Source organism: Pelophylax lessonae (genome assembly GCF_965119305.1).
Source record: "Pelophylax lessonae genome assembly, chromosome: 9".
Lineage (NCBI taxonomy): Eukaryota > Metazoa > Chordata > Amphibia > Anura > Ranidae > Pelophylax > Pelophylax lessonae.
Window position 1 is genome coordinate 255,749,558 of NC_138776.1, and position 27,681 is coordinate 255,777,238.

General features: G+C 45.6%; 2 protein-coding genes across 2 annotated transcripts in view; both read right to left on the reverse strand.

Moving 5' to 3' along the window:
- LOC309564391 (uncharacterized protein) overlaps positions 1–27,681 on the reverse strand; it is a 213,271-nt gene that overhangs the window by 114,551 nt on the left and 71,039 nt on the right. Inside the window, exons 9-14 of the mRNA XM_082269020.1 lie at positions 11,053–11,256; positions 10,486–10,641; positions 10,276–10,399; positions 10,062–10,159; positions 9,708–9,846; positions 5,792–7,224 (exon numbers count right to left, since the gene is read on the reverse strand). Of these exons, the coding sequence (XP_082125146.1) occupies positions 5,792–7,224; positions 9,708–9,846; positions 10,062–10,159; positions 10,276–10,399; positions 10,486–10,641; positions 11,053–11,256 (2,154 nt within the window). The remainder of the gene's footprint in view (positions 1–5,791; positions 7,225–9,707; positions 9,847–10,061; positions 10,160–10,275; positions 10,400–10,485; positions 10,642–11,052; positions 11,257–27,681) is intronic.
- On the reverse strand, positions 19,534–27,339 carry LOC309563398 (uncharacterized protein; the record flags this gene model as incomplete). Its single annotated transcript, XM_082267792.1, has 2 exons — positions 19,534–21,260; positions 27,297–27,339. The coding sequence occupies 2 exons, from the start codon at positions 27,337–27,339 to the stop codon at positions 19,657–19,659; spliced, it is 1,647 nt and encodes a 548-aa protein (XP_082123918.1). The 3' UTR covers positions 19,534–19,656.

Below are 27,681 nucleotides of genomic sequence, written 5' to 3' on the forward strand. Positions count from 1 at the left end.
TTAGAGTGTAAGCTCCTCTGGTACAGAGACTGATGTGACTGTGGGGGAGGGGACATTGGAGTGTAAGCTCCTCTGGTACAGAGACTGATGTGACTGTGGGGGAGGGGATATTAGAGTGTAAGCTCCTCTGGTACAGAGACTGATGTGACTGTGGGGGAGGGACATTAGAGTGTAAGCTCCTCTGGTACAGACTGCACTCTCTGTACAGCACTGTGGTATATGTCAGAGATATATATAATAATGTGTGAGGCTAGTGAGGTCTGAGGTGAGTCTCTGTGGTAATTCTAATCCCGCCCAGTGATTGGTTCCTGTGGAGGGAGTGCAGCCAATCCCGGTGCAGAGGTCTGAGGTGATTCTCTGTGGAGAGCAGAATCTGCCTGGTGAGTGTGTTCCTGCCCTGTGATTGGTTGGTGTGGAGGGAGTGCAGCCAATAGCAGTGGAGGAGGAGTGAAGCGGGAACTCTGAGGTGATGGGTCTCCTCAGCTCTTCTGTGACTGAATTCTCCATTTGTGACAGAAAAGACATGGCGGTGACCATGGAGGACACAGCCTGGGATCACTCAGTGTAATTATACAATGATATCTGCTCACCTCTTCTGCTGACACTTCCTCTCCACTTTCTCACAACTTCCGGTCTGTGTGACCCCCACTTCCGGTCTGCGTGACCCCACTTCCTGTCTTCCACTCAGTATAGAAGAGATTGTGAAATGATAGCACAGTGTGAGTATCTCCAGTGCTGCTGAGAGAAAACCAATCCCTCCTTATATTCTCTATACATTGTAAGTAGGCGGGGACACTGTATATGTGGGTGCTATGGTGGGGGAGGGGCAGGGTCACTGGGTGCTGTGGTGTGGGGGACACACACTGTATATGTGTGTGCTTTGGGGGGGGGCACTGTATATGTGGGGGGACACTGTATATGTGGGTGCAGGGAACTGTATATGTGGGGGGGGACTCTGTATATGTGGGTGCTGTGGTGTGGGGCACTGTATATGTGGGGGGGGGCACTGTATATGTGGGGGGGACACTGTATATGTGGGGGGGACACTGTATATGTGGGTGCTGTGGTGTGGGGCACTGTATATGTGGGGGGGGGCACTGTATATGTGGGGGGGACACTGTATATGTGGGGGGGGGCACTGTATATGTGGGGGGGACACTGTATATGTGGGTGCAGGGCACTGTATATGTGGTGTGGGGCACTGTATATGTGGGGGGGGGACACTGTATATGTGGGTGCTGTGGTATGGGGGGGGACACTGTATGTGTGGGGGGCACTGTAAATATGTGGGGGGGGGGACTGTATATGTGGGTGCTGTGGAATGGGGGGGCACTGTATATGTGTGGGGGACACTGTATATGTGGGTGCTGTGGCGTGGGGGGGGGACACTATATGTGGGTGCTGTGGGACACTGTATATGTGGGGGGACACTGTATATGTGGGTGCTGTGGCGTGGGGGGGACACTGTATATGTGGGTGCTGTGGTGTGGGGGGGCACTGTATATGTGGGTGCTGTGGTGTGGGGGGGACACTGTATATGTGGGTGCTGTGGTGTGGGGCACTGTATATGTGGGGGGGGCACTGTATATGTGGGGGGGACACTGTATATGTGGGGGGGGGCACTGTATATGTGGGGGGGACACTGTATATGTGGGTGCAGGGCACTGTATATGTGGTGTGGGGCACTGTATATGTGGGGGGGGGGGGACACTGTATATGTGGGTGCTGTGGTATGGGGGGGACACTGTATGTGTGGGGGGCACTGTAAATATGTGGGGGGGGGACTGTATATGTGGGTGCTGTGGAATGGGGGGGCACTGTATATGTGTGGGGGACACTGTATATGTGGGTGCTGTGGCGTGGGGGGGGACACTATATGTGGGTGCTGTGGGACACTGTATATGTGGGGGGACACTGTATATGTGGGTGCTGTGGCGTGGGGGGGACACTGTATATGTGGGTGCTGTGGTGTGGGGGGGCACTGTATATGTGGGTGCTGTGGTGTGGGGGGGCACTGTATATGTGGGTGCTGTGGTGTGGGGGGGACACTGTATATGTGGGTGCTGTGGTGTGGGGCACTGTATATGTGGGGGGGGGCACTGTATATGTGGGGGGGACACTGTATATGTGGGGGGGGGGCACTGTATATGTGGGGGGGACACTGTATATGTGGGTGCAGGGCACTGTATATGTGGTGTGGGGCACTGTATATGTGGGGGGGGGGGACACTGTATATGTGGGTGCTGTGGTATGGGGGGGACACTGTATGTGTGGGGGGCACTGTAAATATGTGGGGGGGGACTGTATATGTGGGTGCTGTGGAATGGGGGGGCACTGTATATGTGTGGGGGACACTGTATATGTGGGTGCTGTGGCGTGGGGGGGGACACTATATGTGGGTGCTGTGGGACACTGTATATGTGGGGGGACATTGTATATGTGGGTGCTGTGGCGTGGGGGGGACACTGTATATGTGGGTGCTGTGGTGTGGGGGGGACACTGTATATGTGGGTGCTGTGGTGTGGGGGGGACACTGTATATGTGGGGGGGCACTGTATATGTGGGTGGTGTGGGGGGGGGGGCACCGTATATGTGGGTGCTGTGGTGTGGGGGGGGACACTGTATATGTGGGTGTGGGGGGGGACACTGTATATGTGGGTGCTGTGGTGTGGGGGGCCACTGTATATGTGGGTGCTGTGGAGTGGGAGGGACACTATATGTGGGTGCTGTGGTGTGGGGGGGGGGCACTGTATATGTGGGTGCTGTGGTATGGGGGGGAACTGTATATGTGAGGGGGCACTGGGGGGACACTGTATATGTGGGTGCTGTGGTGTGGGGGGGGGGAATCTGTATATGTGGGTGCTGTGGTGTGGGGGTGACACTGTATATGTGGGGGGACACTGTATATGTGGGTGTGGGGGGCCACTGTATATGTGGGTGCTGTGGTGTGGGGGGGCACTGTATATGTGGGTGCTGTGGCGTGGGGGGGAACTGTATATGTGAGTGGGCACTGTATATGTGGGTGCTGTGGTGTGGGGGGGCACTGTATATATGGGGGGGCACTGTATATGTGGGTGCTGTGGGGGGACACTGTATATGTGGGTGCTGTGGCATGGGGGGACACTGTATATGTGAGGGGGCACTGTATATGTGGGTGCTGTGGTGTGGGGTGGGGGGCATCTGTATATGTGGGTGCTGTGGTGTGGGCACTGTATATGTGAGTGCTGTGGCGTGGGGGGGGACACTGTATATGTGGGTGCTGTGACGTGGGGGGGACACTGTATATGTGAGTGCTGTGGTGTGGGGGCGGACACTGTATATGTGAGTGCTGTGGTGTGGGGGGGACACTGTATATGTGGGTGCTGTGATGTGGGGGGGGGGGGCACTGTATATGTTAATAGAGCCGGCTGAGTGCTTCAGCTTAACCAGTTCTGGACCGGAAGGATTTGCCCCCTTAAAGTGGAGTTCCACCCTAATTTTACACTTTACATATTCCTGCAGTGATCGGTATGCTAAACAAGAATTGGGCAATTAAACATTTTTTTTGGGGTCCCTTAACTTATTTTAGGAGGATTGTTTCTTCAACTTCCTCCTTCTCCCCCCTCTGCGGCCGCTGCCCCGGACGTCACTTCCGGTTTCGCATTGCGTCCTGGGAGATGTGTGTCATCAATCCCAGGAGGCAATGGGCGTGGCCGGCCGCTCCTCTCATTGCCGATCGCAATCTACAGCGCATGTGCAAGATTGCCTTCAGCATTCTGGGTAGCCAGCTTGGAAGAGGAATCAGGAAGAGAGGACACAGCGGCTTCAAGACGCCCACACCGGAGATGGCCGCGCTCTGCAATCATTTTTAAAGGTAAGAAATTAGATACAATCAAATACTGTACTGTAATCTGGGAATAGGGTTACTGTAATTGGCATTATGTTAGTATTACAAGGAGGTATTTTTATTTTAAAAAAGTATTTTCGGCCGGAACTCCGATTTAATGACCAGGCCATTTTTTTCGATTTGGCACTGCGTTACTTTAAGGGACAATTGTGCTGTACCCAAATAAAATCGATGTCCTTTTTTCCCACAAATTGTGGTATTTGATCACCTGTGCGATTTTTATTTTTTGTGCTATAAACAAAAAAAGAGCGACAATTCTGAAAAAAAAAAAAAAAAAACAATTTTCACGTTCTGCTATAAAATATTCCCAAAAAAAAAATTAAAAAATCAAAATTTTTTTAACATTTCAGGCCAATTTGTTTTCTGCTACATATTTTTGGTAAAAAAAAAAAAAAAAATCGCAATAGGCGTATTTTGATTGGTTTGCAAAAGTTATTGTGTGTACTAATTACGGGAAAGATTTATCTCATTTTTATTTAATTTATTTTTTTACTGGTAATGGCGGCGATCTGCGATTTTTTGCGGGACTGCAACATTGCGGCGGACAGATCGGACCCCTAACTGACATTTTTGGCACTTTTGGGGGGACCGGTGACATTACTACAGTAATCAGTGCTAAAAATATGCACTGTTACTGTAATAATGACATTGGCAGGGAAGGGGTTAACACTGCGGGTGCTCAAGGGGTTAAATGTGAGCCTAGGAGAGTGATTCTAACTGTGTGGGGGCAGGGCTTGTGAAATGATCACAGAGACCTGTGATCCTATATAGAAGGATCACAGGCACTCTGTGATCATTCCAGAGAGAAGAACGGTCAGCTGTGATTACAACATCTGACCGTTCTTCTCTCTCAGCGGGGGGAACGATTGCGGGTGTCAGGCGGCAATCGTAGCCACCTGCCCCTTGCATCGGAGTCCCCGCTGACAAGTGAGGGCAGGAGCGCGCCAACGACGGGGCGCACTTGCCCCCTAGCTGCAGGCGCGCGACCGACGTAGACCTACGTTGGTTCACACATGAGGGCCAGCCTGCCGTAGTAAATCGGCGGCGGGCGGTCCGGAAGTAGTTAACACCATAAAAATCCCTTATATTTATTTGTTTGGCTCATTACTAAGACGGAATGCAATGTGCAGATATGCAAAGTGGGGACTCCAAACCTTCTGTGTTTTTATTTTTGAAAACAATAGGTACAAATTTCTGGTCACAATTATTATTTCTAGATACGATCCAAAGGAGCCAGGCCCTCGGTGTATTGGAGTCAGGCTGGCCATACATGGGTCGAATTTTGAAATAATTTTATTTCCAAAAACTTATTTAAGAATTATCGTTCAAATTTCGCACCATTAGTGGGCTGCAGCAACAGCCGATTTTCGTGCGGTCTTCGAATTTGGGTGATCAGGGATGTTGTAAATTTTTTGAAAAAGGAACGATTTTCTAAATCAATGACGGGAGAATCGTGTGAGAAATATAATCAAAAAAGAAATGCGCATGATTGAAAAAAAAATAAAATTCCCGGAAAGAAAAGAAGATTCCCAGGCCACGAAAATTCTTTTCTGTAGCAATATAAAGTGAAATTGAAGGCTTAGTCAGTCGAATCTCGAAATAAATGATGGCACCATCGAATCACAAAAAGCACGAGATTTCTGGATTTGCGAAAGAATGTTCTTTGGAAATTCGACATATGTATGGCCACCAGCCTTAGACAATTTTTATTGCAAATCAAACAGTAGAGAGGGATAAAAATCCAGCACAGAAACAGTGACCCTGAAACGCGTCAATATATATGTTCAGTGTTAAGAGCACTTTCTCTTTGTAGGGTCTTCAGGGCACCCATGGCAAAGTATGACCCCTTTCCACAAAGGTCGATGTGTTTTCTCACAATCTCATCCAGCACACGAAGATATTTTATCCCTGTGAAACATTTTCCACACACTGAGCATGAAAAGGGTGCTTCACAGTGTGTCTTTTTTGGTGTGCAAGAAGGTATCCCTTGCTGGCAAAACATTTCCCGCACTCAGGACAGGAAAAAGGGCGCTCGCCAGTGTGGGTCCTCTGGTGTGTAAGAAAGTGTCCTTTTTCGGTGTAGCTCTTTCCACACAATGAACACGAAAAAGGACGCACGTTTGTGTGAGTTCTCTGGTGTTTAAGTAGGTGACCCCTCCGGGTAAAACTCTTCTCACACTCGGAGCATGCAAAAGGACGTTCCCCTGTGTGGTTTCTCTGGTGTAGAAGCAGATACGCTTTGTCGATGAAACATTTCCCGCACTCTGAACAGGAAAAGGGGCGCTCGCCTTTGTGACGCATCTCGTGTCTAAGGAGGTTAATTTTCTGAGTGAAGCTCCTTGCGCACACAGCACATGAGAAAGGACGCTCACCCGTGTGGGTTCTCTGGTGTGTAACAAGATGTCCGTTTGAACTGAAACATTTCCCGCACTCTGAACAACAGAAGGGCATTTCGCCAGCGTGCCGCTTCAAATGGGTCATGAAGTTTTCTTTTTGGGAAAAACATCGGCCGCACTGGGAACACGAAAAGGGCTTCTCTCCAGTGTGGACTCTCTGGTGCTTAACAAGACCTGATACTGTTGTGAAGGACATCTCACACTCGGAACATGGAAACGGCTTTTCATTAGCGTGATATTTCTGGTGTCTAACAAGATGCGATTTGGTTGCGAACGATTTCCCGCACTCGTTACAGGTGAAGGGCTTCTCCCCGCTGTGAGATCTCTGGTGCGCCACAAACTGCGATTTTTCCATAAATGATTTTTTGCACTGGGGACACGAGAAGGGCTTCTCCCTGGTGTGATATCTCTGGTGTTTTTTCAGTTGCGACTTTGCCGTAAATGATTTCTCGCACTCGGTGCACGAGAAGATCTCCTCGCCAGTGTGGATTCTCTGATGTAGGCGAAGTTCACATTTTGTTTTCAGAGACTTCCCGCACTCCGAACACGAGTAGGGCCACCGTCTGTGGTGATGTGGTTGAGGTAGGACCTGTGCTGATTCGTGTGCAGGAGTGTTTTCACCTTCTGAATATAGAAATGAAGCCTCATGGGTGTGCGTCCTCTGATGTACAACAAGATGGGACTTCTCAATAAAACATTTATCACAGTCAGGACAAGGAAATTGGTTCCCATCTCGAGGTATACTGGTATCTGAATTATCAGAAGAAGATTCCTCATGATTAGAGGGATCTGGTGATCTCTCTGCACTGTAGTCTCTGTGTTGTATATTTGTAGCTGTGGAGTTTACTCTCGGAGAATATTCAGAGACTCCATCATCTTCCAGTTTATAATCCAGAGAGGACTTCGAATTTTCTTGAGAGGTATTAAAAACATCATATCCATCTGTTGGAAAGAAATTTTTTTTTTATTATTAGTAAAAGCAAAAGGATAACTAAAATGGAAAAAGTAAGGATAATCCTGTGCTATGGATCTGTGACAAAAATAAATGTTTGCTGCTGCCCCCACTGAAACCTACCCACCTAAATGGCGTCTGAAAGGATTGTGCTGAATGGAAGTGGGTATTGGAGCTGCTCTCAAATCTAATTAGATATATGCAAATGTCACCTTAAATAAATAAATAATTTAATATTGTGAATCTGTGCCTGTCAAAGTTCAATAAAAAAATATGATAAAAAATTGTGCAAATATAGTGGATGTGTAAACAGTGCTTAAAATACAAACCACATACAATGTAATTATATATATATATATATATATATATATATCTGGTGCATATCTAATATTATTATACAAAGAAAGTGCAATAATTAAAGTGTCTAATTATTAAGGTTCAACCACAGTTTAGTGAAGAAATAAATATGCAATAAACCACTTGATAGGGGGTATCCCCCTAAATCCAATAAAAATACAGTCCATAAAAAATAGTTCATAAAAAGCAGTTCATTAAAAAGTATGGGTTTCAATTAGGATCGCTAGTCCAGAGCATTGCTGTTCATTGTGGTACTTCAGGGAAAAAAAAAAACAACTTTTCCAATAAACACCCCGTAGTGCGGTGAATCCCCAGTGCTTTCACTCGTGTCCCCCACTGGGGTTGCACTCACCAGATATCGATCCCCACTTTGTTTATCTGCCTTTAGGGCGAATCCTCTCCCCTTGCCTCCAATCAGTGACCGTATCTCCCCACCGACATGAAAAATATATACTCCATAGTGTAATGCCGTTTTGAAGTCATTTTTATTAAAGGTAATAATCCAATTACATTTAAAACCGCTCAGTCGCTAGTATGGACAATACAGGAAATCCGGGTTCGCGTTGCGTTCCACGGAAAGGAACAGGAAGTTTTGCAATGACGGTAGGCTCCGCCCTATGCTTTTTGTCACTCTGACGTCATCTGGAGTGGCCCCATAACTAAACTTAACGACTTTACCCCCCAGAAGATTTACCCCCCTTCATGACCAGGCCATTTTTTCGCGATACGGCACTTTGTTACTTTAACTGACAATTGCACAGTCGTGCAACGCTGTACCCAAATAATATTTATGTCCTTTTTTCTCACAAATAGAGCTTTCTTTTGGTACTATTTGATCATCACTGCGTTTATTATTTTTTTGCACTGTAAACAAAAAAAGCCGGACATGTTTGAAAAAAAAAAATAACATATAACAGCTTATGCTGTAAGTCCTTAGATATGGTGGCTGCATTAGTTTTAATTTTTGAGGCTACGAACACGGTCAGGAAGTGTCCGTAAAAAAAAAAAAAACTCTGAAAATAGTACCGCTTGAATGCCCTCCAAACCTGTATCAGTAGGATCAGCATGTGGATAGGCTGGTGCAAAGACAGACAGGATCGGCTTGTCAGGCTCTAGTGGACATAAACAAAATGGTGACTGTCTGTACACAGACACCGACTCCCTGTTGCATAAATGTGAATGAGATGGGTGAAAAATGGCTTCAGCTCCTGTTCTTTACCTGTAGAAAACTCCTCAGGCGTATTTCGTAATTTTTGAGGCTTATTTACAGAGACTGAAAAGGGCGAAACGCGTTGAGCTCGCAGTCTCTGCTTTAATCCATCCCAAAGGTGTTCTATCGGGTTGGGGTCTGGACTCAGTCAAGTTCCTCCGCCCCAAACTGGCTCATCCATGTCTTTTTCGACCTTGTTTTGGTCACTGGTGCGCAGTCATGTGGGAACAGGAAGGGGCCATCCCCAAACTGTTCCCACAAAGTTGGGAGAATAAAATTGTTCAAAAAGTCTTGGTATGCTGACGCCTTAAGAGTTCCCTTCACTGGAACTAAGGGGCCAAGCCCAACCCCTGAAAAACAACCCCACACCATAATCCACCCTCCACCAAATGATTTAGACCAGTGCACAAAGCAAGGTCCATAAAGACACGGATGAGCGAGTTTGGGGTGGAGGGACAAGACCGAGGGTCTTGACCTCAACCTGATAGAACACCTTTGAGATGAATTCAAGTGGAGACTGTGACCCAAGCCTTCTCGTCCAACATCAGTTCCTGAACTCATAAATGCGCTTCTGGAAGAATGGTCGAACATTGCCATGGACACTCTCCCCAGAAGAGTTGAAGCGGTTATAGCTGCAAAGGGTGGGCCAACTCAATATTGAACCCTACGAACTAAGACTGGGATGCCATTAAAGTTCATGTGCGTGTAAAGGCAGGCGTCCCAATACTTTTGACATTATAGTGTATATTACATTTCTGTTCCTGGGTTTAAAGTCAAAGTTAATTTTAGATGTTTTACAGACAGGGATCCCATATTTTGGCAAAGTACCCAATGCTTTCATAGAATTCCAGAAAGCAACCGTGTGAAAGAAACACTGAATACATTGCAATACATTCTATTTCTTACCTGTACTGATATCCTGAGAAGGTTCCTCTTCTTTAATTTTAACCACCATCCCAACCTCCTCTGTGGATTGCCAATCTTCACCCATTGACGTCTCCTCTCCTTCATCTTTAATCTCAACTTTCACATCAGTCAGTTTATCCTAAGCCAAAAGAATGATAAACAATTACTAACAAGTAAATTAAAACTACACAAAAGAAGGTTCTTTAGGAATTTTGGTTACATTTGAGCCCAAGATTCCCCAACTCCATCTACCTGATGATGGTGAGGGATCTCCTGATCTTCCTGTGTGGAATCCCGGGAATACAGAGGACGGGGACAACTCTCTGGTGGGTTCCCATTGCTGGATCCATCTACCTGATGATGGTGAGAGATGATGTGATCTTCCTGTGTGGAATCCTGGGAATACAGAGGACGGGGACATCTCTCTGGTGGGTTCCCATTACTGGATCCATCTGTAGGAAACACACACACTGACTGAATACATTGTTTCTATGTGTTTATCAGATGATGGGGGATCTAGGTGGATCCTCCGTACTGCTCTCTCCTTTACAATAAAGTCTCCTCTTACCCGGTGATGTGAGGGGCGGCTGATTCTCCATCATGACGTCCTTGTAGAGATCCTTGTGTCCTTCTATATACTCCCACTCCTCCATGGAGAAATAGACAGTGACATCCTGACACCTTATAGGAACCTGACACACACAATGATACAGTCACCATCCAGACACATCCCTTGTCTGTTACTGGATAATGTCCCAGAATTCCCGGCACCGCTCACCTCTCCTGTCAGCAGATCAATGATCTTCTGGATGACTTTTAGGATCTTCTGCCAATTAGAAATTGAGTTTGGTGGAAGAAGGAAAATAGGACTTTGATTTTTCCACCATCCGTGACTTTTCCTCTCTGAAGATGTCTTCTTCACTACTGCACACTCCTGTATAATACACCAAGTATCATCATAGGGTGAGAAGACCTCATCTCTCTCATCATATACAAAAAGACACTCAGCGCAGACGATCGAACCCCTATTAGAAGTATTGCAAGCTGAACACTAATGGCAAACCACTTATCCTTATGCGCTGCACTGTTTGTTTTTTTATTGTATACCTTGGTTTAGTCATGGAGCAAACTTCTCAAAACAAGTTCATACATAAAGCCCAAAAGGCCCTTAAATCCAACACCCAGATCGAGCTGGTCAGTGCAGAATGAAGGAAGTAAGAACTCCAGATGACAAGTCCCTTCACCAACACACAGGTGTCACCTCATCCAAAGACCCCTCTTATCATAAGTGTTTTATTCATAGAAATAAGTGATGTCATCTAAAAACTTCCAGAATCGTCCTTACCTCTCCAGTCAGCAGGTAGATTACCTCTAGGATGAGGTTCAGTATTCGCTCGTTTAAATGACATTTATGTTCTCCAGATTGCACATGACTAATCGGCGGCTGATTCTCCATCATGACGTCCTTGTAGAGATCCTTGTGTCCTTCTATATACTCCCACTCCTCCATGGAGAAATAGACAGTGACATCCTGACACCTTATAGGAACCTGACACACACAATGATACAGTCACCATCCAGACACATCCCTTGTCTGTTACTGGATAATGTCCCAGAATTCCCAGCACCGCTCACCTCTCCTGTCAGCAGATCGATGATCTTCTGAATGACTTCTAGAATCTTCTTGCTGATAGATGCCTTAGTTGTCAGGGAGGGAGGTGAAGGCAATGAAATGGAGAAAGGCTCATGAAGACCAATGATGGATGTTAATTGCTCACTAGATGTCTTATTCAGAACGTCATAATCCTGTGTAAAAACAGACAGTAACAATTATCACTGTACATTTTCCCAGAATCCTCCTCACCTCACCTGTCAGGTCTGTGTTTAATAATAGAGATAAGAGTGATGTCATGTGACCTCCCAGAATCCTCACCTCTCCGGTCAGTAGGTAGATGATCTCCAGGGTGAGCTGTAATATCCTTTCAGAACTGTAATTGTCCTTGTTCATCCTCCATTGATGTGGCAATGTCATCTCTTTAGAATACTTCTTTTTGTAGATGGTTAATAAACTGAGAATCTAGACTTTAGTGGTATGAATGATGTCTTAGTGGTGTTCCTCCATAGTTCCAACATCATAGTCTGCTTTCTGAACTATATTACGGGGCTATTATATCAATGTAATGGAAAGATAACGCAGATTCCCTATTTATGTTAAGTTGGATAAATGGTTCTATATTTAGGATGTATCTGGTCTATAAACCAGAGGCTCTGGATGGACAGTTGGATAAATGGTTCTATATTTAGGATGTATCCGGTCTATAAACCAGAGGCTCTGGATGGACAGTTGGATAAATGGTTCTATATTTAGGATGTATCCGGTCTATAAACCAGAGGCTCTGGATGGACAGTGGGATAAATGGTTCTATATTTAGGATGTATCTGGTCTATAAACCAGAGGCTCTGGATGGACAGTTGGATAAATGGTTCTATATTTAGGGTGTATCTGGTCTATAAACCAGAGGCTCTGGATGGACAGTTGGATAAATGGTTCTATATTTAGGGTGTATCTAGTCTATAAACCAGAGGCTCTGGATGGACAGTTGGATAAATGGTTCTATATTTAGGATGTATCCGGTCTATAAACCAGAGGCTCTGGATGGACAGTTGGATAAATGGTTCTATATTTAGGATGTATCCGGTCTATAAACCAGAGGCTCTGGATGGACAGTTGGATAAATGGTTCTATATTTAGGATGTATCCGGTCTATAAACCAGTATAATTATGGAGGTCACAGTGATTATGGAGAAAGAGGACAGGAGGGGGCATGGTAATGGGTATAAATGTAAATTATTATTACCTCCTCTGCAGCCAGTTCCAGCCATATCTCTTTTCTACTCCCTCCCAACTCATTTTTCACCTGGAACTTCCTGTCTGTACCTCACATCACTTCCTGTTTTTACGTCACACCCTTGCGTTCCACTCAGTATGAGCGACACAGCCACCTTGTGGAGCGTTTAAGAACTACAGCCTTCTTTTTATTGCTGTAGTTTTAGCTACCATAGGAAAAGTTAAAACGGAACTTAAAGCGGAAGTTCCACCCTAATTTTATACTTTAAATAAAAGAAAATTTCCGCGCTAAAAGTGATGAAAAACAAAATGATTAAAAGCAGTAGTGAGCAGCTGACACAAAATCAACTAACAGTGATTCAAAAAATACAATAAAAACAAAAAGTGCAGCGCTAAATCAGTGTACAATTAAAATGCTAAAAAGCACGAACAAAGAAAACAAAAAACAGGAGGAAGGGGTAGTGTCAAAATAAATAGTCCAAATATTAGAGTGCAGGAATGTGAATCCACGTGCAAAATAACTTTCTTCCAATGACACCAGGGAAAAGTGTAGGAAGGGGACACCCTTGTGCTCAGGTATAACAAGCAGCTTACCGGAAATCCGTGGCTGCTCAATTTAATGAGACAGCCTCTCCCAGCTGATAGTAAAACAGTAGGTCAACCAATATCAAGCTCAGATGTTTCCAAAGGCTTCCAAAGCTGACAAACGTTTCCCGTGTGTTGTTAAACCAATCTCATTAGTATGTGGCACACTTGGAACTTTTCATTTACTCCAATGAACGTAGAGCCATATGTAGAAAGAAACAGAGGCCCATAGCGTAATCCCGTAAACCAAATAGGTAAAATTTATTAAAAAACTACTTACAATTTAAAAGACAAAAACAGGCATGTAGTATGCGCCGATCATGGGTCTAACTGCGGCGTCCAGCAGGTCTCCAGATCAGCATGTAGATAAACAGCCGGCTTCGTTGGGGGGCGTGTGGACGTTTACGTCTGGGATCGCCAACGTTTCGTCATAAGAAAGACTTCTTCTGGGCGTCTTTCTTATGACGATGGAGGTAAGTATAATTTTATACTTACCTCCATCTTCTCGCTCCGGGTCACCTGAAAAACAAATGGATAATCGCATTTTTTTTTTTTTTACTTACCTCGTTGCGAAGAAAATATACTTACCTTACTTCCTTCTTCCTCCTTCCTCGGCCGCGGCCCGTCGTCACTTCCTGGCTCTGCAATGATTCCTGGGAGCTGAACGTCATCGCTCCCAGGAATCATTGCGCCTGCACCGGCCCCGACGTCAGTTCCGGGGCGCGCGCGTCATCCCCTTCTAAACAGCTTCTGGGCATGCCCAGAAGCTGTGGAGGGATGACGCGCGCGCACCGGAAGTGACGGCGGGGCCGGCGCAGGACATCGTGGGACCGAAGAAGGCGGAAGAGGACGCCGAAGAGGATCGCGCTGGCTTCAAGCTGCCCACATCTGAGATGGCAGCGCTGGACAAGACTTTCAAGGTAAGTATTTGTCCTAACAGGTAAGTGCAACCCGGGACAGATCAGAGGCTAGCCATTGTGGAATGCCCTAGCCCTGACTGTCCCGGGGGTATTTAAAAAAAAAAAAAAAAAAATTCCAGGGTGGAACTCCGCTTTAAGAACTTTTTTTTTTCCAATGTAAATATAAGTAATAAGCAGTATTAAACCCAAAAAAGTAATATATTGCAGTTTACCAATCCTTAATTTTCAGGCTTTTTTTTTTTTTTTTTTTACCTGGTGATTCGGGCAGTAACACACTCCCTGTCTTAGGGCATCTCCACTCCTCTGGAGGAGCAACAGAGACACCTTTGGACAGCAGCATTGTCAATCTGGGGAGAGGGTAGTGTTAAGCCTAGTACACACGTAACGAATTTCTGCCGACCGGTCGTCCATCTTTTGTCCAGAGTTGTGTTTTGTTGGTTGGAATGTGCCTAGACTGCACACGAATTTTGTCGACCGACAGAATTCTACTTCAGAAGTGATGTCATGTGTTGGTTTGCTGGAAGTAAAAACCCCCTGCTTGGTGGGACTTTATGGGTAACAGTGAAAAAACCTCTTAAAGGAGAAAGTTTCGTATTTAAAAAAGTGAAATTTATTAAAGATTGTGTGTGTTGGGTTGCTTTCTTTGTGTTCTTTCTTCTTTGAGCATGCCCAGTCTTGCTCAAAAGATTTTTCCCTGTCGAAATCTGTACTGACTGCACGAAAATCAGCAGTGTTTTGACGGAGGACAAAAATTTTATAGTCTGCACACCAGATTTTTTTTGGCCGAAAAGTCGGTTGCCGGTAGCATCATACTAACAAGCTGGAAATCGACGGATCGGTCGTCGGACGAAAATTCCCTGCCGATTTTCGACGCGTGTGTACGAGGCTTTAGTCTAGCAGATTTGAATGGACTTGACAAACAGACAAATTAAAGCCTGCCTCCAGTTAACACTTTTTAATAAATTACAGCAACAGGTTTTTTATTTTGTTAACCTTTGGGATAAAGGTTTTACATAAATTAATAAAAGCTGATCAATGTAAGCACCCCTGTCAGCCCCGGTTCACACTAGGGCGACCTGTGAGGCGATCTGGTCGCCTCACAGGTCGCCGCAGGTCGCCTCCCATAGGAAAGCTGCGGACCCGTTCTAATAGGAGCGACACAAGTCGCTCCGACCTAGAAAAAGGGTCCGGAGCTTCTTTGGGGCGACCAGGAGGCGACCGCCATAGACTTCAATGTTATGAAGTCCGTGGCGGCCGCTCCGAGGTCACGGCGCGCTGCTCGCACCGCGATCTCGGAGGTCGCCCCTGAAAGTAGCGTCGCTCCTATGTGAACCGGCGCTAAGTGTTAAAGTTAAAATAAACCTATTTAAAAAAATAAATAAAAATAAACATACCTATACTTACCTGCTCTGTGCAATGGTTTTGCACAGAGCAGTCCCAATCCTCTTCTTCTGGGGTACCCCACCGGTGCTCCTGGCTCCTCTTCTTCATCGGGTGCCCCCACGGAAAGGCGCTTTTCATGGGGGCACCCGTGCAGGCTCGCTCCATTGGCACAGACAGCAGGAGTTGGCTCTGCCCCCCTCCCATGTCAAATGGCTCCTGCTGCCATAAATCTGTCCAATGAGGAGCAACAGCGGCTGGAGCTCATTTGTGAATCAGATCGGATTCAGGTAAGAAAAGAGGGGGGGGGGATCTGGGGGAAGCTGCAGCACAGGTTTTTCAACCAAATGCATAGAATGCATTAAGGTGAAAACCCTTAAGGCTTTACAAGCACTTTAAGTGGTCCCAGCTCTCTGACACTTTTATTGGACAGCTTGGTCTGCTATATGATTTTGAAAAATAACAGGCATTGATTGGTCATGCTCTGTGTTTGAATAGCTGCATTGAAGGGCAGGGGAGACACTGGTGGTCTAATAAACCCCCAACTTCCCTATAAGGAGTACCTGTCACTTACCAATGCTATTACATAGGGGCAGGGTGGATAAAAATTAATGATTTATTTGTTTATTTACTTTTAATTTAAAAAAAAATTAAATTTTGTTTTCTTTTTTTAATTTAAATCGTATTTTTTCTTTTTTCAAATGTATTTTAACAAAATGCTTTTAGAGCAAAAATATATCTAAAGATAGTTTTCTATTTAAGATACATTAATAATTTAGTTTATTCAGCATGAAATGGAGCTTAGTTTTGTAGCATGAGGCTGTATATTCTGCAAGATTTACATTTTTGGTAAACACATTCAATGAATCCAAGCTGAGATAACATGCACTGCACTGCACTGCACTGGTGCATTCACATTCACACAATTTCACAGTACCCATGAAATAAAACAAAGGAATATTCCTTTATCCCATTGTTTTGCAAATCTATGTACACTACAAACTGTATGATTGAATCGGTTCTGTTTTACTAACCTGACAGCTTATTATTCTAAAGAGGAAATCTTCATTTTGTTTGCAAATATTAAACATTCTAACTACCAGCAAGAATAAGTCCTTACGTTTAAAGAGCACCTGTCATTTCAGATCCATCATGGCAGCGCCTGTTAGCGGGCGTACACTCACCTGCTGCCGCCACGTCCCTCACCTTGTGTCACTGCCGCATTACCAACCGTCCCATTAAAGTGAATGGGGACTGTCGGTGAGTCAACAGCTCATCGGAGGAGGAGGAGTTGCTGCGGGACAGAGATGACAGTTGCCCTTTAAAAATTATGATTTATGTAGCACCCTCCTAGGTAGGTGCTAGAGAGAGAGTACAGTTTTTGGTTCTATCTGCCTACCAGAGGAGCTGCAGGCAAATCTATATTGTTCTCTGCCTACCAGAGAGCAGGATCTGTTAGTGAGATCTGCTCATTGTGCTCAGTGTGTGATTCATTGAGTCTAGAGAGTGTTTGTTTCACGCTGGTCAAATAGGGAGGAATGTTGGACAGTGGGAGGAAACCTGACCAATGAATGCATAGGCTTTGATACAGTCCTGGTGATTGGCAGAGACAGGTTGTCTCGGTGCATTCTTTATACAGTAGTATAAAGGCCAGGAGCACATGTGCTGTGGGGTCTTTGGCTGGAGAGGGGAGTCCTGGAGGGAGGGTGGCGGCTGCCTCCTCCTCTGTAGCAGTGGCACGTGGCCTCAGGAGGTCATCCTGAGGGCCAGAGGAACTGAGCTGAACCCAGAGGTCCAGGAGAGCTGACTGAGGGGAAAAAACTGGAGACCCTGGAAAAACAGTATCGTGAGTACAGGGGATCGTGTCAATGGGTCTGACCTGAGGGGGGGCCACCTCGGGAGTAGGACAGTCAGTGGATGGGTGTCAGCAGCCAAGGAAGAGGATACTAGGAGAGTGTCCTGAGGATAAAACTTAGTTCATCAAGTCATCTGGAAAAGAGACTTAAAGCTAAATTCACCTCAGTGGCAAGGTGGATCAACAGCCTGGCTGTACCGAGAGATAGAAGTCCTCAAATCTTGTGAGTAGTTAATTCAGAGTATCCCACTATTCCCTTCTCCCATCCCTAATTTATCAATACAACACAAAAGCAATCACATACCCCTGGACTGTTTATTGAACAAGCCAAGAAGGAAAGTGAGAGACTGTTAATGTCAAGGTTGGTAATAGTAAATCCAACAGTCCTCAAGGGGGCAGTGCTACATTTAAACTGAGTGAGTTTAAATCCGGCCTTTTTACTAGTGATTTAAATCAAATCCACCCTGCATAGGGGGGCTTGTTTATCCCCTTGCGACAGGAATAGATAGATACAATCTCCTGCGCTCGAGTGCTGTGTTAAAAAGGGACGGCTGTTATGCTGGCTTCTAGGATCTTGCTGCCCACTCTGGACAATGGGTATCCATATCAACTAAAAAACAAGACAAGTTCAATTCAATACAGCAAGAGTACTGGAAGGCGTCCATAGTGATAGGGCTAGGGCTGACGCGTTTCAAGGGAGAACCCTCTTCATCAGAGCCCTCGCTGCTGTATTGAATTAAACTTCCTTTCTGGAGGTCTCCGGATTTCAAAAATACACCTTTCTTATGCTTATCTTTAGCATATGTTTGTGAGAATAATGTATGGCATGTTTTTTAATTATTCAATAAAATGCCTTGTGATATTGCACTAGGACGGTGCGCCCTTCTCTTGTTTTCTATGTTTTTAGTTGATAGGAATAAATAGCCATGAAGTTAAAAAAAAATTTTTTTTTACATCACCCCCCCCGTATTCACCCCAGTGTGGGTCGAGATACACCTATGTAAACATCAATTACACCACACATGTGAGGGATCAGCACGAATGTCGGAATGAGAGCAATAATTCTAGGGCCAATACACCATTGCGGACCTGGGAATCCAACACCAGGATCTCGAACATCTAATACAATGCAGGGTTGTTTAACTCTCTATGACATCCTTCAAACACCAAAGTAGTAGTTTTTATTGAAGTAATTGTTATTGAGAAATAAAGTCAATCAACAGACCGAGAACACTAAAAGTAAAGTAATTTGTTTTATTAGGGTAAGAACACAAATATACAATCAACGGATTGGTTGAAATAGCCTGAGAAGCAACGGCGACTCCAGAGGACACATCTTGCAGCAGGAACGTCAAGACATACAATAAGGCTATGCTGGGCTGTATCTCAAAGTTTTCTGATCCAGCAAAATTTCTCTGGGGTCTTGCGAGCAGGCCTGGTAAACATGGGTCAAGTGAATGGAAGGTCAGCACTGAAATTCTACCCCACTCTCGGCTTTGTAGTGTGTAAGGGTGTGATTCGTGCTGCTTTGTTTAAAGGATGGAGAAGTAGCGTATTTGGAGCCTTGCATGTTTACATGGGTTTGGCACTGTGACGTTTAGATTACTTTTTAAGGGTTAGTCCTCTCAGAAGAGGAGTACAGAGGGCCTCCATTGTCATCTTCTAGAAATTGTGGATTACAAGATAGAATGGGTTTGTTAGTATTCTTTGGATTTGTGGCGCTGTCTATGTATTTTATATTTTGTTGGCCTTTAGTAAAATTATAGATGATCTTTAGATTTAGTCCTGACATTGTTTGTAGCAGGATGAATGTCCACATCATGGCAAATCTGTAGGGATGAATGGCAGCCTCAGCATGGGCTCCGGCGAGGCCACGCCTCAACGCATTTCGCTCCCCCCTCAGAACTTAAAGCGGAGTTCCACCTAAATGTGCAACTTCCGCTCGTTTGCTTCCCTCCCCCCCCTCCAGTGCCACATTTGGCACCTTTCAGGGGGGAATGGGTACCTGTTTTTGACAGGTACCCTATCCCGCTTCCTCCTCCGCCGAGTCAATCCGAATGTGCAGTAGGGACCCATGTGTGAAGCCGCAAGGCTTCACTGCCGGATTCCCTTACCAGCAATGGCGGCAGGAGCCGACATCGCTGGACTCCAGGACAGGCAAGAGTCCTTGAGCATCATGGGAAATGTAGTCTGGGGTGCCAAGGTTCGCCATCACTGCTCTAGTACTCCTGTGTTCTCTGTGTTAATAGAGGATAAATCTTGCTGGACAATGTGCCTTGTATATTTTTCAAGAGATGGACTGACCTTATAAAAAGTTCATTAACTTGGTTACACAGCAGTGCTACAGACAGATCAATTCAGTCACGGTATGTTTGTGTTTGCTTCTGAAAATGAAAAAGAAGGCCCACTCAGGTGACTTTGCTGGTGTGCCAGGAGATATTTTATCCTCATGAAACACTTCCCACACTCGGAACATGAAAAAGGACGCTTGACCGCGTGTCTCCTTTGGTGTACAAGAAGGTATCTTTTCTCGGCAAAACATTTTCCACACTCTGGACAGGAAAAAGGGCGCTCGCCGGTGTGAGTCCTTTGATGTGTGAGAAGGTGAACCTTCTGAGTGAAGCTTTTTTCGCACAATGAACATGAATAAGGACGCTCACTCGTGTGGCTTCTCTGGTGTGTAAGAAGGTATCCCTTCCGCGTGAAACACTTCCCGCACTCTGAGCACGCAAAGGGACGCTCGCCTGTGTGGTTTCTCTGGTGTACAATCAGATAGCCTTTCTCAGTGAAACATTTCCCGCATTCGGAGCAGGAAAAAGGACGCTCGCCTTTGTGACTTCTCTGGTGTCTCAGAAGGTTCACTTCCTGAGTGAAGCTTCTCCCGCACTCTGGGCATGAGAAGGGACGCTCGCCCGTGTGGCTTCTCTGATGTGTAAGCAGGCGTCCATTTGAAGTGAAACACTTCCCGCACTCTGAACATGAAAAGGGCATTTCACCGGTATGGCGTTTCAAATGAGTAATGAGGTTTCCCTTTTGTGAGAAACATTTACCGCATTGGGAACAGGAAAATGGCTTCTCGCCCGTATGGACTCTCTGGTGCTTGACGAGGTCAGATATTGTTGTGAAGGACAACGTGCACTCAGAACATGGAAAGGGTTTAAGACCGGTGTGGACTTTCTGGTGCTTAACAAGATGTGATTTGGTTGCGAATGGTTTCCCGCACTCGTTACAGGAGAAGGGCTTCTCACCACTGTGAGATCTCTGGTGCGCCACAAACTGAGATTTTTCCATAAATGACTTTTTGCACTGGGGGCACGAGAAGGGCTTCTCCCTGGTGTGATATTTCTGGTGTTTTTTGAGTTGCGACTTTGCCGTGAATGATTTATCACACTCTGTGCAGGAGAAGATTTCCTCCCCAGTGTGGATTCTCTGATGGACACGGAGTTCACATTTTGTTTTCAGAGATTTCCCACACTCCGAACACGAATAGGGCCACCCTGTGGCAGGATGTCCTTCCTGTTGAAACAATTGAGACCGATATGTGGGGCTGTTTTCGACTTCTGAATATAGAAATTGACCTTCGTGTTTATGTGCCCGCTGGTGTAAAGTAAGATGCGACTTCTTACTAAAACATTTATCACATTCAGAACAGGAAAATTCATTCTTGTCTCTTGGACCCGTATCTGAATGATCGGAGGAAGATTCCTCGGGATTGGATGGATCGGGTGATCTATCTACATTGTAAGATCTCTGATGGCCATCTGGGTTAATAGAATGTGATCTTTCAGGAGATTCATCAGGATTTGGAAGATCCCTGGATGTATCCGCACAATAATGTCTGTGATGTAGATTCTGATGAACAGGGCTGAATCCTGGAGAAATTTGCAAGCTGCTATCTTCTTCCACTTTTAAAACTGGAGATATTATTAAATGTCCCTCTGAAGAGTTCAGAAGATCAGGTCCACCTGTAGGAAAGAACATTTATGTCAATATTAAAAAGCACATTTATTTTCCATGATTTACAGTCAGGAGCCATAAAATGTTGATCTAGTTACCCAACAATAAAATTGTCACTGGTATATACCGAACAATAACTGGATTTTTGACTTACCATAAAATCCTTTTCTTTTAAAGCGGAGTTCCGGCCTCGGGGGTCAATTTTAGCTAAAAATACCCCCGGGACAGTCAGGGCTAGTACATTCCATAATGGATAGCCTCTGAACTGTCCCGCGTCGCACCTACCTGTAAGAAGAAATACCTTGAAAAGTTCTTCTCCAGTGCTGCCATCTCAGGTGTGGGCAGCTGAAGCCGCAGCGTCACTCGTCGTGTCCTCTTCCGTGACGTCGGAGTCCCAAAATGCGCCTGCACCGGCCCCGCTCGTCACTTCCAGGGCAGGCGAGGCATCCCTGCACAGCTTCTGGGCATGCCCAGAAGCTGTTTAGCAGGGCATGCCGCGCCTGCACCGGAAGTGACGAGCGGGGTCGGTGCAGTGCATCGATTCCTGGAAGCGATGACGTTCAGCTCCCAGGAGTCATTGCAAACCGGAAGAGACGTCGCGGGCCGAGGGAGGAAGTGGAAGGAAGGTGATACATTTTTTTCTATAATAAGGTAAGTGACCAAAAAAAAAATCGGCAGTATCCATTTCTTTTTCAGGTTGCACTCAGCAAGCGGATGGCCCAAAATCAATTTTTTTCGATTTTGAGGCCAGCCTAAGGCACATCTGTGCAATATCATGCTGTCTAATCAGCATCTTGAAATGCCACACCTGTGAGGTGGATGAATTATCTCGGCAAAGGAGAAGTGCTCACTAACACAGATTTAGACAGATTTGTGAACAATATTTAAGAGAAATCTGCCTTTGGTGTACATAGAAAAAGTCTTAGATCTTTGAGTTCAGCTCATGAAAAATGGGGCAAAAACAAAAGTGTTGCGTTTATCATTTTGATCAGTATAGGAATACAAGTCAGATAAGATATACAATGCATTGCATCCAAAATCTGAAAAAAAAAAAAAAAACTTTGGGTGCCACTCCAGGTTCCCAACCTCATGACTCACACTGGGGAGGGTGCAGGCATGGAGAGCCCAGGTTTAAATGGGCCATGCCCCAATGTGTTTTGCCCCGCCTACAGGGCTTAGACATTTGGCAAAACGCGTTGACACAGCCTGGTTGGAAGCGGACTAAAGTTGTGTTCTCTTACTTGTTTAACACCTGGAATCTTTCTGGTGTGCAATCCTGGGACTTTTCTCTGTTAATGCATTACAACCAAAGCAACTCTTGCACACTGGGCCATAAGGTATGTACACTAATGCAGTGTTCTGGTCAGGAATGAAGTTGAAACCCTTTTCTGCCTCACAATCCATCTCTCATATTTCAAGCTGTGCAAGGAAGCAACAGTAATACATAGCTGCTTATTCTGCTGTGTTGGTCCCCCCAATCCTCTGCTTCTGTCCATCCCAGGTGCTTGGATGTGTGTTACAGTCAAGGGCCTGGGATGGATGCAAAAGGTGGATTGGTGTTCTTTGTTACTGAATCCTGACCCGCACTCTGTGCTACCTACTGCTGACCTCTGCACACTGTGTTACTTGCAACTGATCTCTTCACTCTGTTACATACTACCGACCTCTAATTTAAGCATTATCCCTTCACTCTGTGTTACAGACTACTGATCTCTGAAATCTGCATTTGTTACTACTGACTCCTTTACTCTGTGTTACAGACTACTGATCTCTGTGTTACATGCTACTGACCACTGAAATCTGTACTGCTTATTCCTGACCTCTGCATTAGGGATGCACCGAATATTCGGCGGCCGAACATTATTCGGCCGAAAATAGAGAAAATAGCACTTTCGGTGTTCGGCCGAATAAGTCAAAAGGCCGAATAATTTTGTGCCGAACAATGTCAGCTTCCGCCCGGACCGCTCCCCTTCCTCATTGCGGCTCCCGGCTCCCTTCTCACACGCCGCCGGTGTCCTGTCCGGCCGCGAGTAGGGGGTGTGACGTCACGCGCGCGTCCCGCCCCCTGCTCCTGACTGCGGCTCCTTCACACTAGGTCCAGCGAGCGTGACACTATGTGCACGCCCCGCCCCCCTGTTCGCGGCTTTTGGCTCCGACCTGGCTGCAGTTCAATATGTGGAGCTGAGCACATTTGGGGGAGAATACGGTAGCTGCACAAGCATTAGTGTGCAGACTGCCATATGTTGTTGCCACTTGCCATGCTCATTACATTAGAGTGCCCTATAAAGTGCCCCTTAAAAAAAAAAAAGAAAAAAAATGTGCCCAACAGAGTGCTCCCTTGACATAAAATGTGGCCATCAGCGTGCCCCTTATTTTATGCTAAGGGACATGCTGATGAGCATATTTTATGCTAAGGAACATACTGATGAGCATATTTTATGTTAAGGGGCACTCTGATGAGCATATTTTATGTTAAGGGGCACTCTGATGAGCATATTTTATGTTAAGGGGCACGCTAATGGGCATATTTTATGTTAAAAAATGCGAAACACCGCGTTCAGTATTCGGCCTTCGGCCAAGCATTTCATTATTATTCGGCTTCGGCCAAGAATTTCATTTTGGTGCCTCCCTACTCTGCATGCTGTATTACTTACTCCTGACCCTTGCACTGTCCTAACCAAAATGTACATTACTTTAACAGGCTAATCCTAGTTTAGTCGAACCCAGCCTGAATTCATACCAGCCAGCAAGGCAAGAACTCAGTGGAGCCAACCAAGCCAGAATTCAACCTGGCAATCCAGGCAAAGAGTAAACCCAGCTAACCAGCCTGCCAAGCCAGAACTCAGCCCAGGCAGCCAAGCCAGAACTCAGCCCAGGCAGCCAAGCCAGAACTCAGCCCAGGCAGCCAAGCATGAACTCAGCCCAGGCAGCCAAGCATGAACTCAGCCCAGGCAGCCAAGCATGAACTCAGCCTAGGCAGCCAAGGATGAACTCAGCCCAGGCAGCCAAGGATGAACTCAGCCCAGGCAGCCAAGCATGAACTCAGCCCAGGCAGCCAAGCATGAACTCAGCCCAGGCAGCCAAGCATGAACTCAGCCCAGGCAGCCAAGCATGAACTCAGCCCAGGCAGCCAAGGATGAACTCAGCCTAGGCAGCCAAGGATGAACTCAGCCCAGGCAGCCAAGCATGAACTCAGCCCAGGCAGCCAAGCATGAACTCAGCCCAGGCAGCCAAGCATGAACTCAGCCCAGGCAGCCAAGCATGAACTCAGCCCAGGCAGCCAAGCATGAACTCAGCCTAGGCAGCCAAGGATGAACTCAGCCCAGGCAGCCAAGGATGAACTCAGCCCAGGCAGCCAAGGATGAACTCAGCCCAGGCAGCCAAGGATGAACTCAGGCCAGGCAGCCAAGGATGAACTCAGGCCAGGCAGCCAAGGATGAACTCAGGCCAGGCAGCCAAGGATGAACTCAGGCCAGGCAGCCAAGGATGAACTCAGGCCAGGCAGCCAAGGATGAACTCAGCCCAGGCAGCCAAGGATGAACTTAGCCCAGACAGCCAAGGATGAACTCAGCCCAGGCAGCCAAGCATGAACTCAGCCCAGGCAGCCAAGCATGAACTCAGCCCAGGCAGCCAAGCTAGAACCTAAAATCAGCCAGCCGGGCCAACACCCAGCTCAGCCAGCCGGGCCAGCACCCAGCTCAGCCAGTCCAAAAGAACTTAGCCCAGTCAGGCCAGGACTCAGCCCAGGCAGCCAAGCATGAACTCAGCCCAGGCAGCCAAGCATGAACTCAGCCCAGGCAGCCAAGCATGAACTCAGCCCAGGCAGCCAAGCTAGAACCTAAAATCAGCCGGGCCAGCACCCAGCTCAGTCAGCCGGGCCAGCACCTAGCTCAGCCAGTCCAAAAGAACTTAGCCCAGTCAGGCCAGGACTCAGCCCAGGCAGCCAATCATAAGCTCAGCCCAGGCAGCCAAGCATGAACTCAAAATCCACCAGTCGGCCCAGCACTCAGCACAGCCAGTCCAACAAAACTTAGCCCAGTCAGGCCAGAACTCAGTCCAGGCAGCCAGCCAGGTCAGAATGCTGAAGCTAAAAAGGTAGGATACGTTTATATTTTACAGTGACATCTGTATTATTATATTTTAAGTTTTTTTAAACCTACCTTCATTTTTAATAGTGCCTTGCTAGGGCTAAGAAACCAAAACATACTGCACCCTGCTGAGCTTTGATCTCTTTCATGTTGTTAAGGTAAATCTCCATCTCTCCAAGTTGACCTGCCTCTGGTGTACAGTATTTCCACCTCATTTGTTGGAAAGATGATGTTATATTGAGGAATGGAGATGGACCTTTCATATGGTGTACATTATCTCCTCCACATTTGTTGGGAACATGACGTTATATTGAGGAATAGAGATGGACCTTCCATATGGTGTACAGTATCTCCTCCTCATTTGTTGGGAACATGAAGTTATATTGAGGAATGGAGATGGACCTTTCATATGGTGTACAGTATCTCCTCCTCATTGGTTGGGAACATGATGTTATTCTGAGGAATGGAGATGGACCTTACAGTGTTACAGTAGGACAGTTTCAACAGCCCACTTCAGTCCTGCCAAACCAGAAAGCAGTGTACGGGGTCAGCTGCTAACTGATAATCTGTAGGTGTATGATACAGCAAAGGAGCAGATTCTCAAACCTGACAGCCATGTCCCTTGTACATTTTCATCTCACTGTCATGCAAGCAGGTACATGAAGGTAAGCGCTGCTTTTCATTTAATAGCAGTGCAGCAGAGCTGTCCCCTATCACAGTATGCAGCATTAGATGGACTTCACTGGCAGGATCATCAGGTATTTTTAAGGTTTTTGCAAAGACTAAAGGAAAAAGGTAAGTGCAGATGCACATATTTTTTTAATGGGAGGCAATAGTTCTAAATTACGGTGTCTAAAATTATACATGCAAAAAATATATATACTTGTTTTGATATTGAAGCAAGACTCCTCCTCTTTAATTGGTACCATCATTCCAACCTTCCCTGCGGACAGCCGATCACCCCTCACATAAGTCTCTTCTTCCGTTTTAATCTCAACTTTCATATCAATCATTTCTTCACCCTAACCCAACAGGATGATAGAAAACACAACATAAAAATATATACAATAATAGATTGAAACTTTATAGAAGAATACATGTTAATAATAAAGAGTTTTGATTACTTCTAAGCTCTGGATTCCTAACTCCACCTACCTGATAATGGTGAGGGATGGTGTGATCTTCCTGTGTGGAATCCCGGGAATACAGAGGAAGGGGACATCTCTCTGGTGGGTTCCCATTACTGGATCCATCTGTAGGAAACACACACACTGACTGAATACATTGTTTCTATGCTTATATGGGGTAAAGGAAATTCTACTTTAGAGTATATGTGATAATGTATTCAAGTATTGAAATTCATTTTTTAATAATAGCAAAAGAATAGTAAGTTTTCTCTGCTTTGTAGTCAGGAGGCATGTATGTTGGTTTACTACACACTGCATACAGTATCTGCTTCTCATTTGTTGGGAACATGACGTTATATTGAGGAATGGAGATGGACCTTTCATATGGTGAACAGTATCTCCTCCTCATTTCTTGGGATTATTAGGACTTGCATAAAAGTAATACATTAATCTGGCAAGTACTAAAGACTAATTATGTACCATATGGTGCGCAGTGTCTCCACCGCATTTATTTGGCAGATTAGGTACGTAGATGATATTCTCATAGACAGCAATGGATAATTCTTCTATTTGGAATTTCTCGGTTACAAGATAGCACACTGTTTGAAACTGGTGAGATCTAGAAAGGTAAATTTACGATGTAAAATACCAAACACAGTTTAAAGGGATTGTACACATATTGTAGATAGGGTTTCTTTTGGGCAGGCTGTTCTCATCTCAACAGAGGTTGATGATTTGCTAAACATCTTTTCCAATTATCCTGCCTAACTTTAAACTCACAGAAATAAAATGATAATGTAAAATATCCTTGTATTAATGTTTGTTTTACCTGTCTTAATATCTAATACAGATTCTCCATGTTTGGATACCATCGCTATTTCTTCTTCCTCTTTAATCTCCAATTTCCTATTTATCAGCGCTTTGTTCTAAACCAACAAAACAACAAAACGCAACATCTGTAAAAATATGATTGTAAAAAAAATTGAGCCTGTATAGAAAAACATATTAAAAGTTTAGAATAACTTCTGAGGTCCAACTCTACAATTCCATCTACCTGATCATGGTGGGGAATGGTGAGATCTTCCTGTGTGGAATCCCGGGAATACAGAGGACGGGGACATCTCTCTGGTGGGTTCCCATTACTGGATCCATCTGTAGGAAACACACACACTGACTGAATACATTGTTTTTATGTGTTTATCAGATGATGGGGG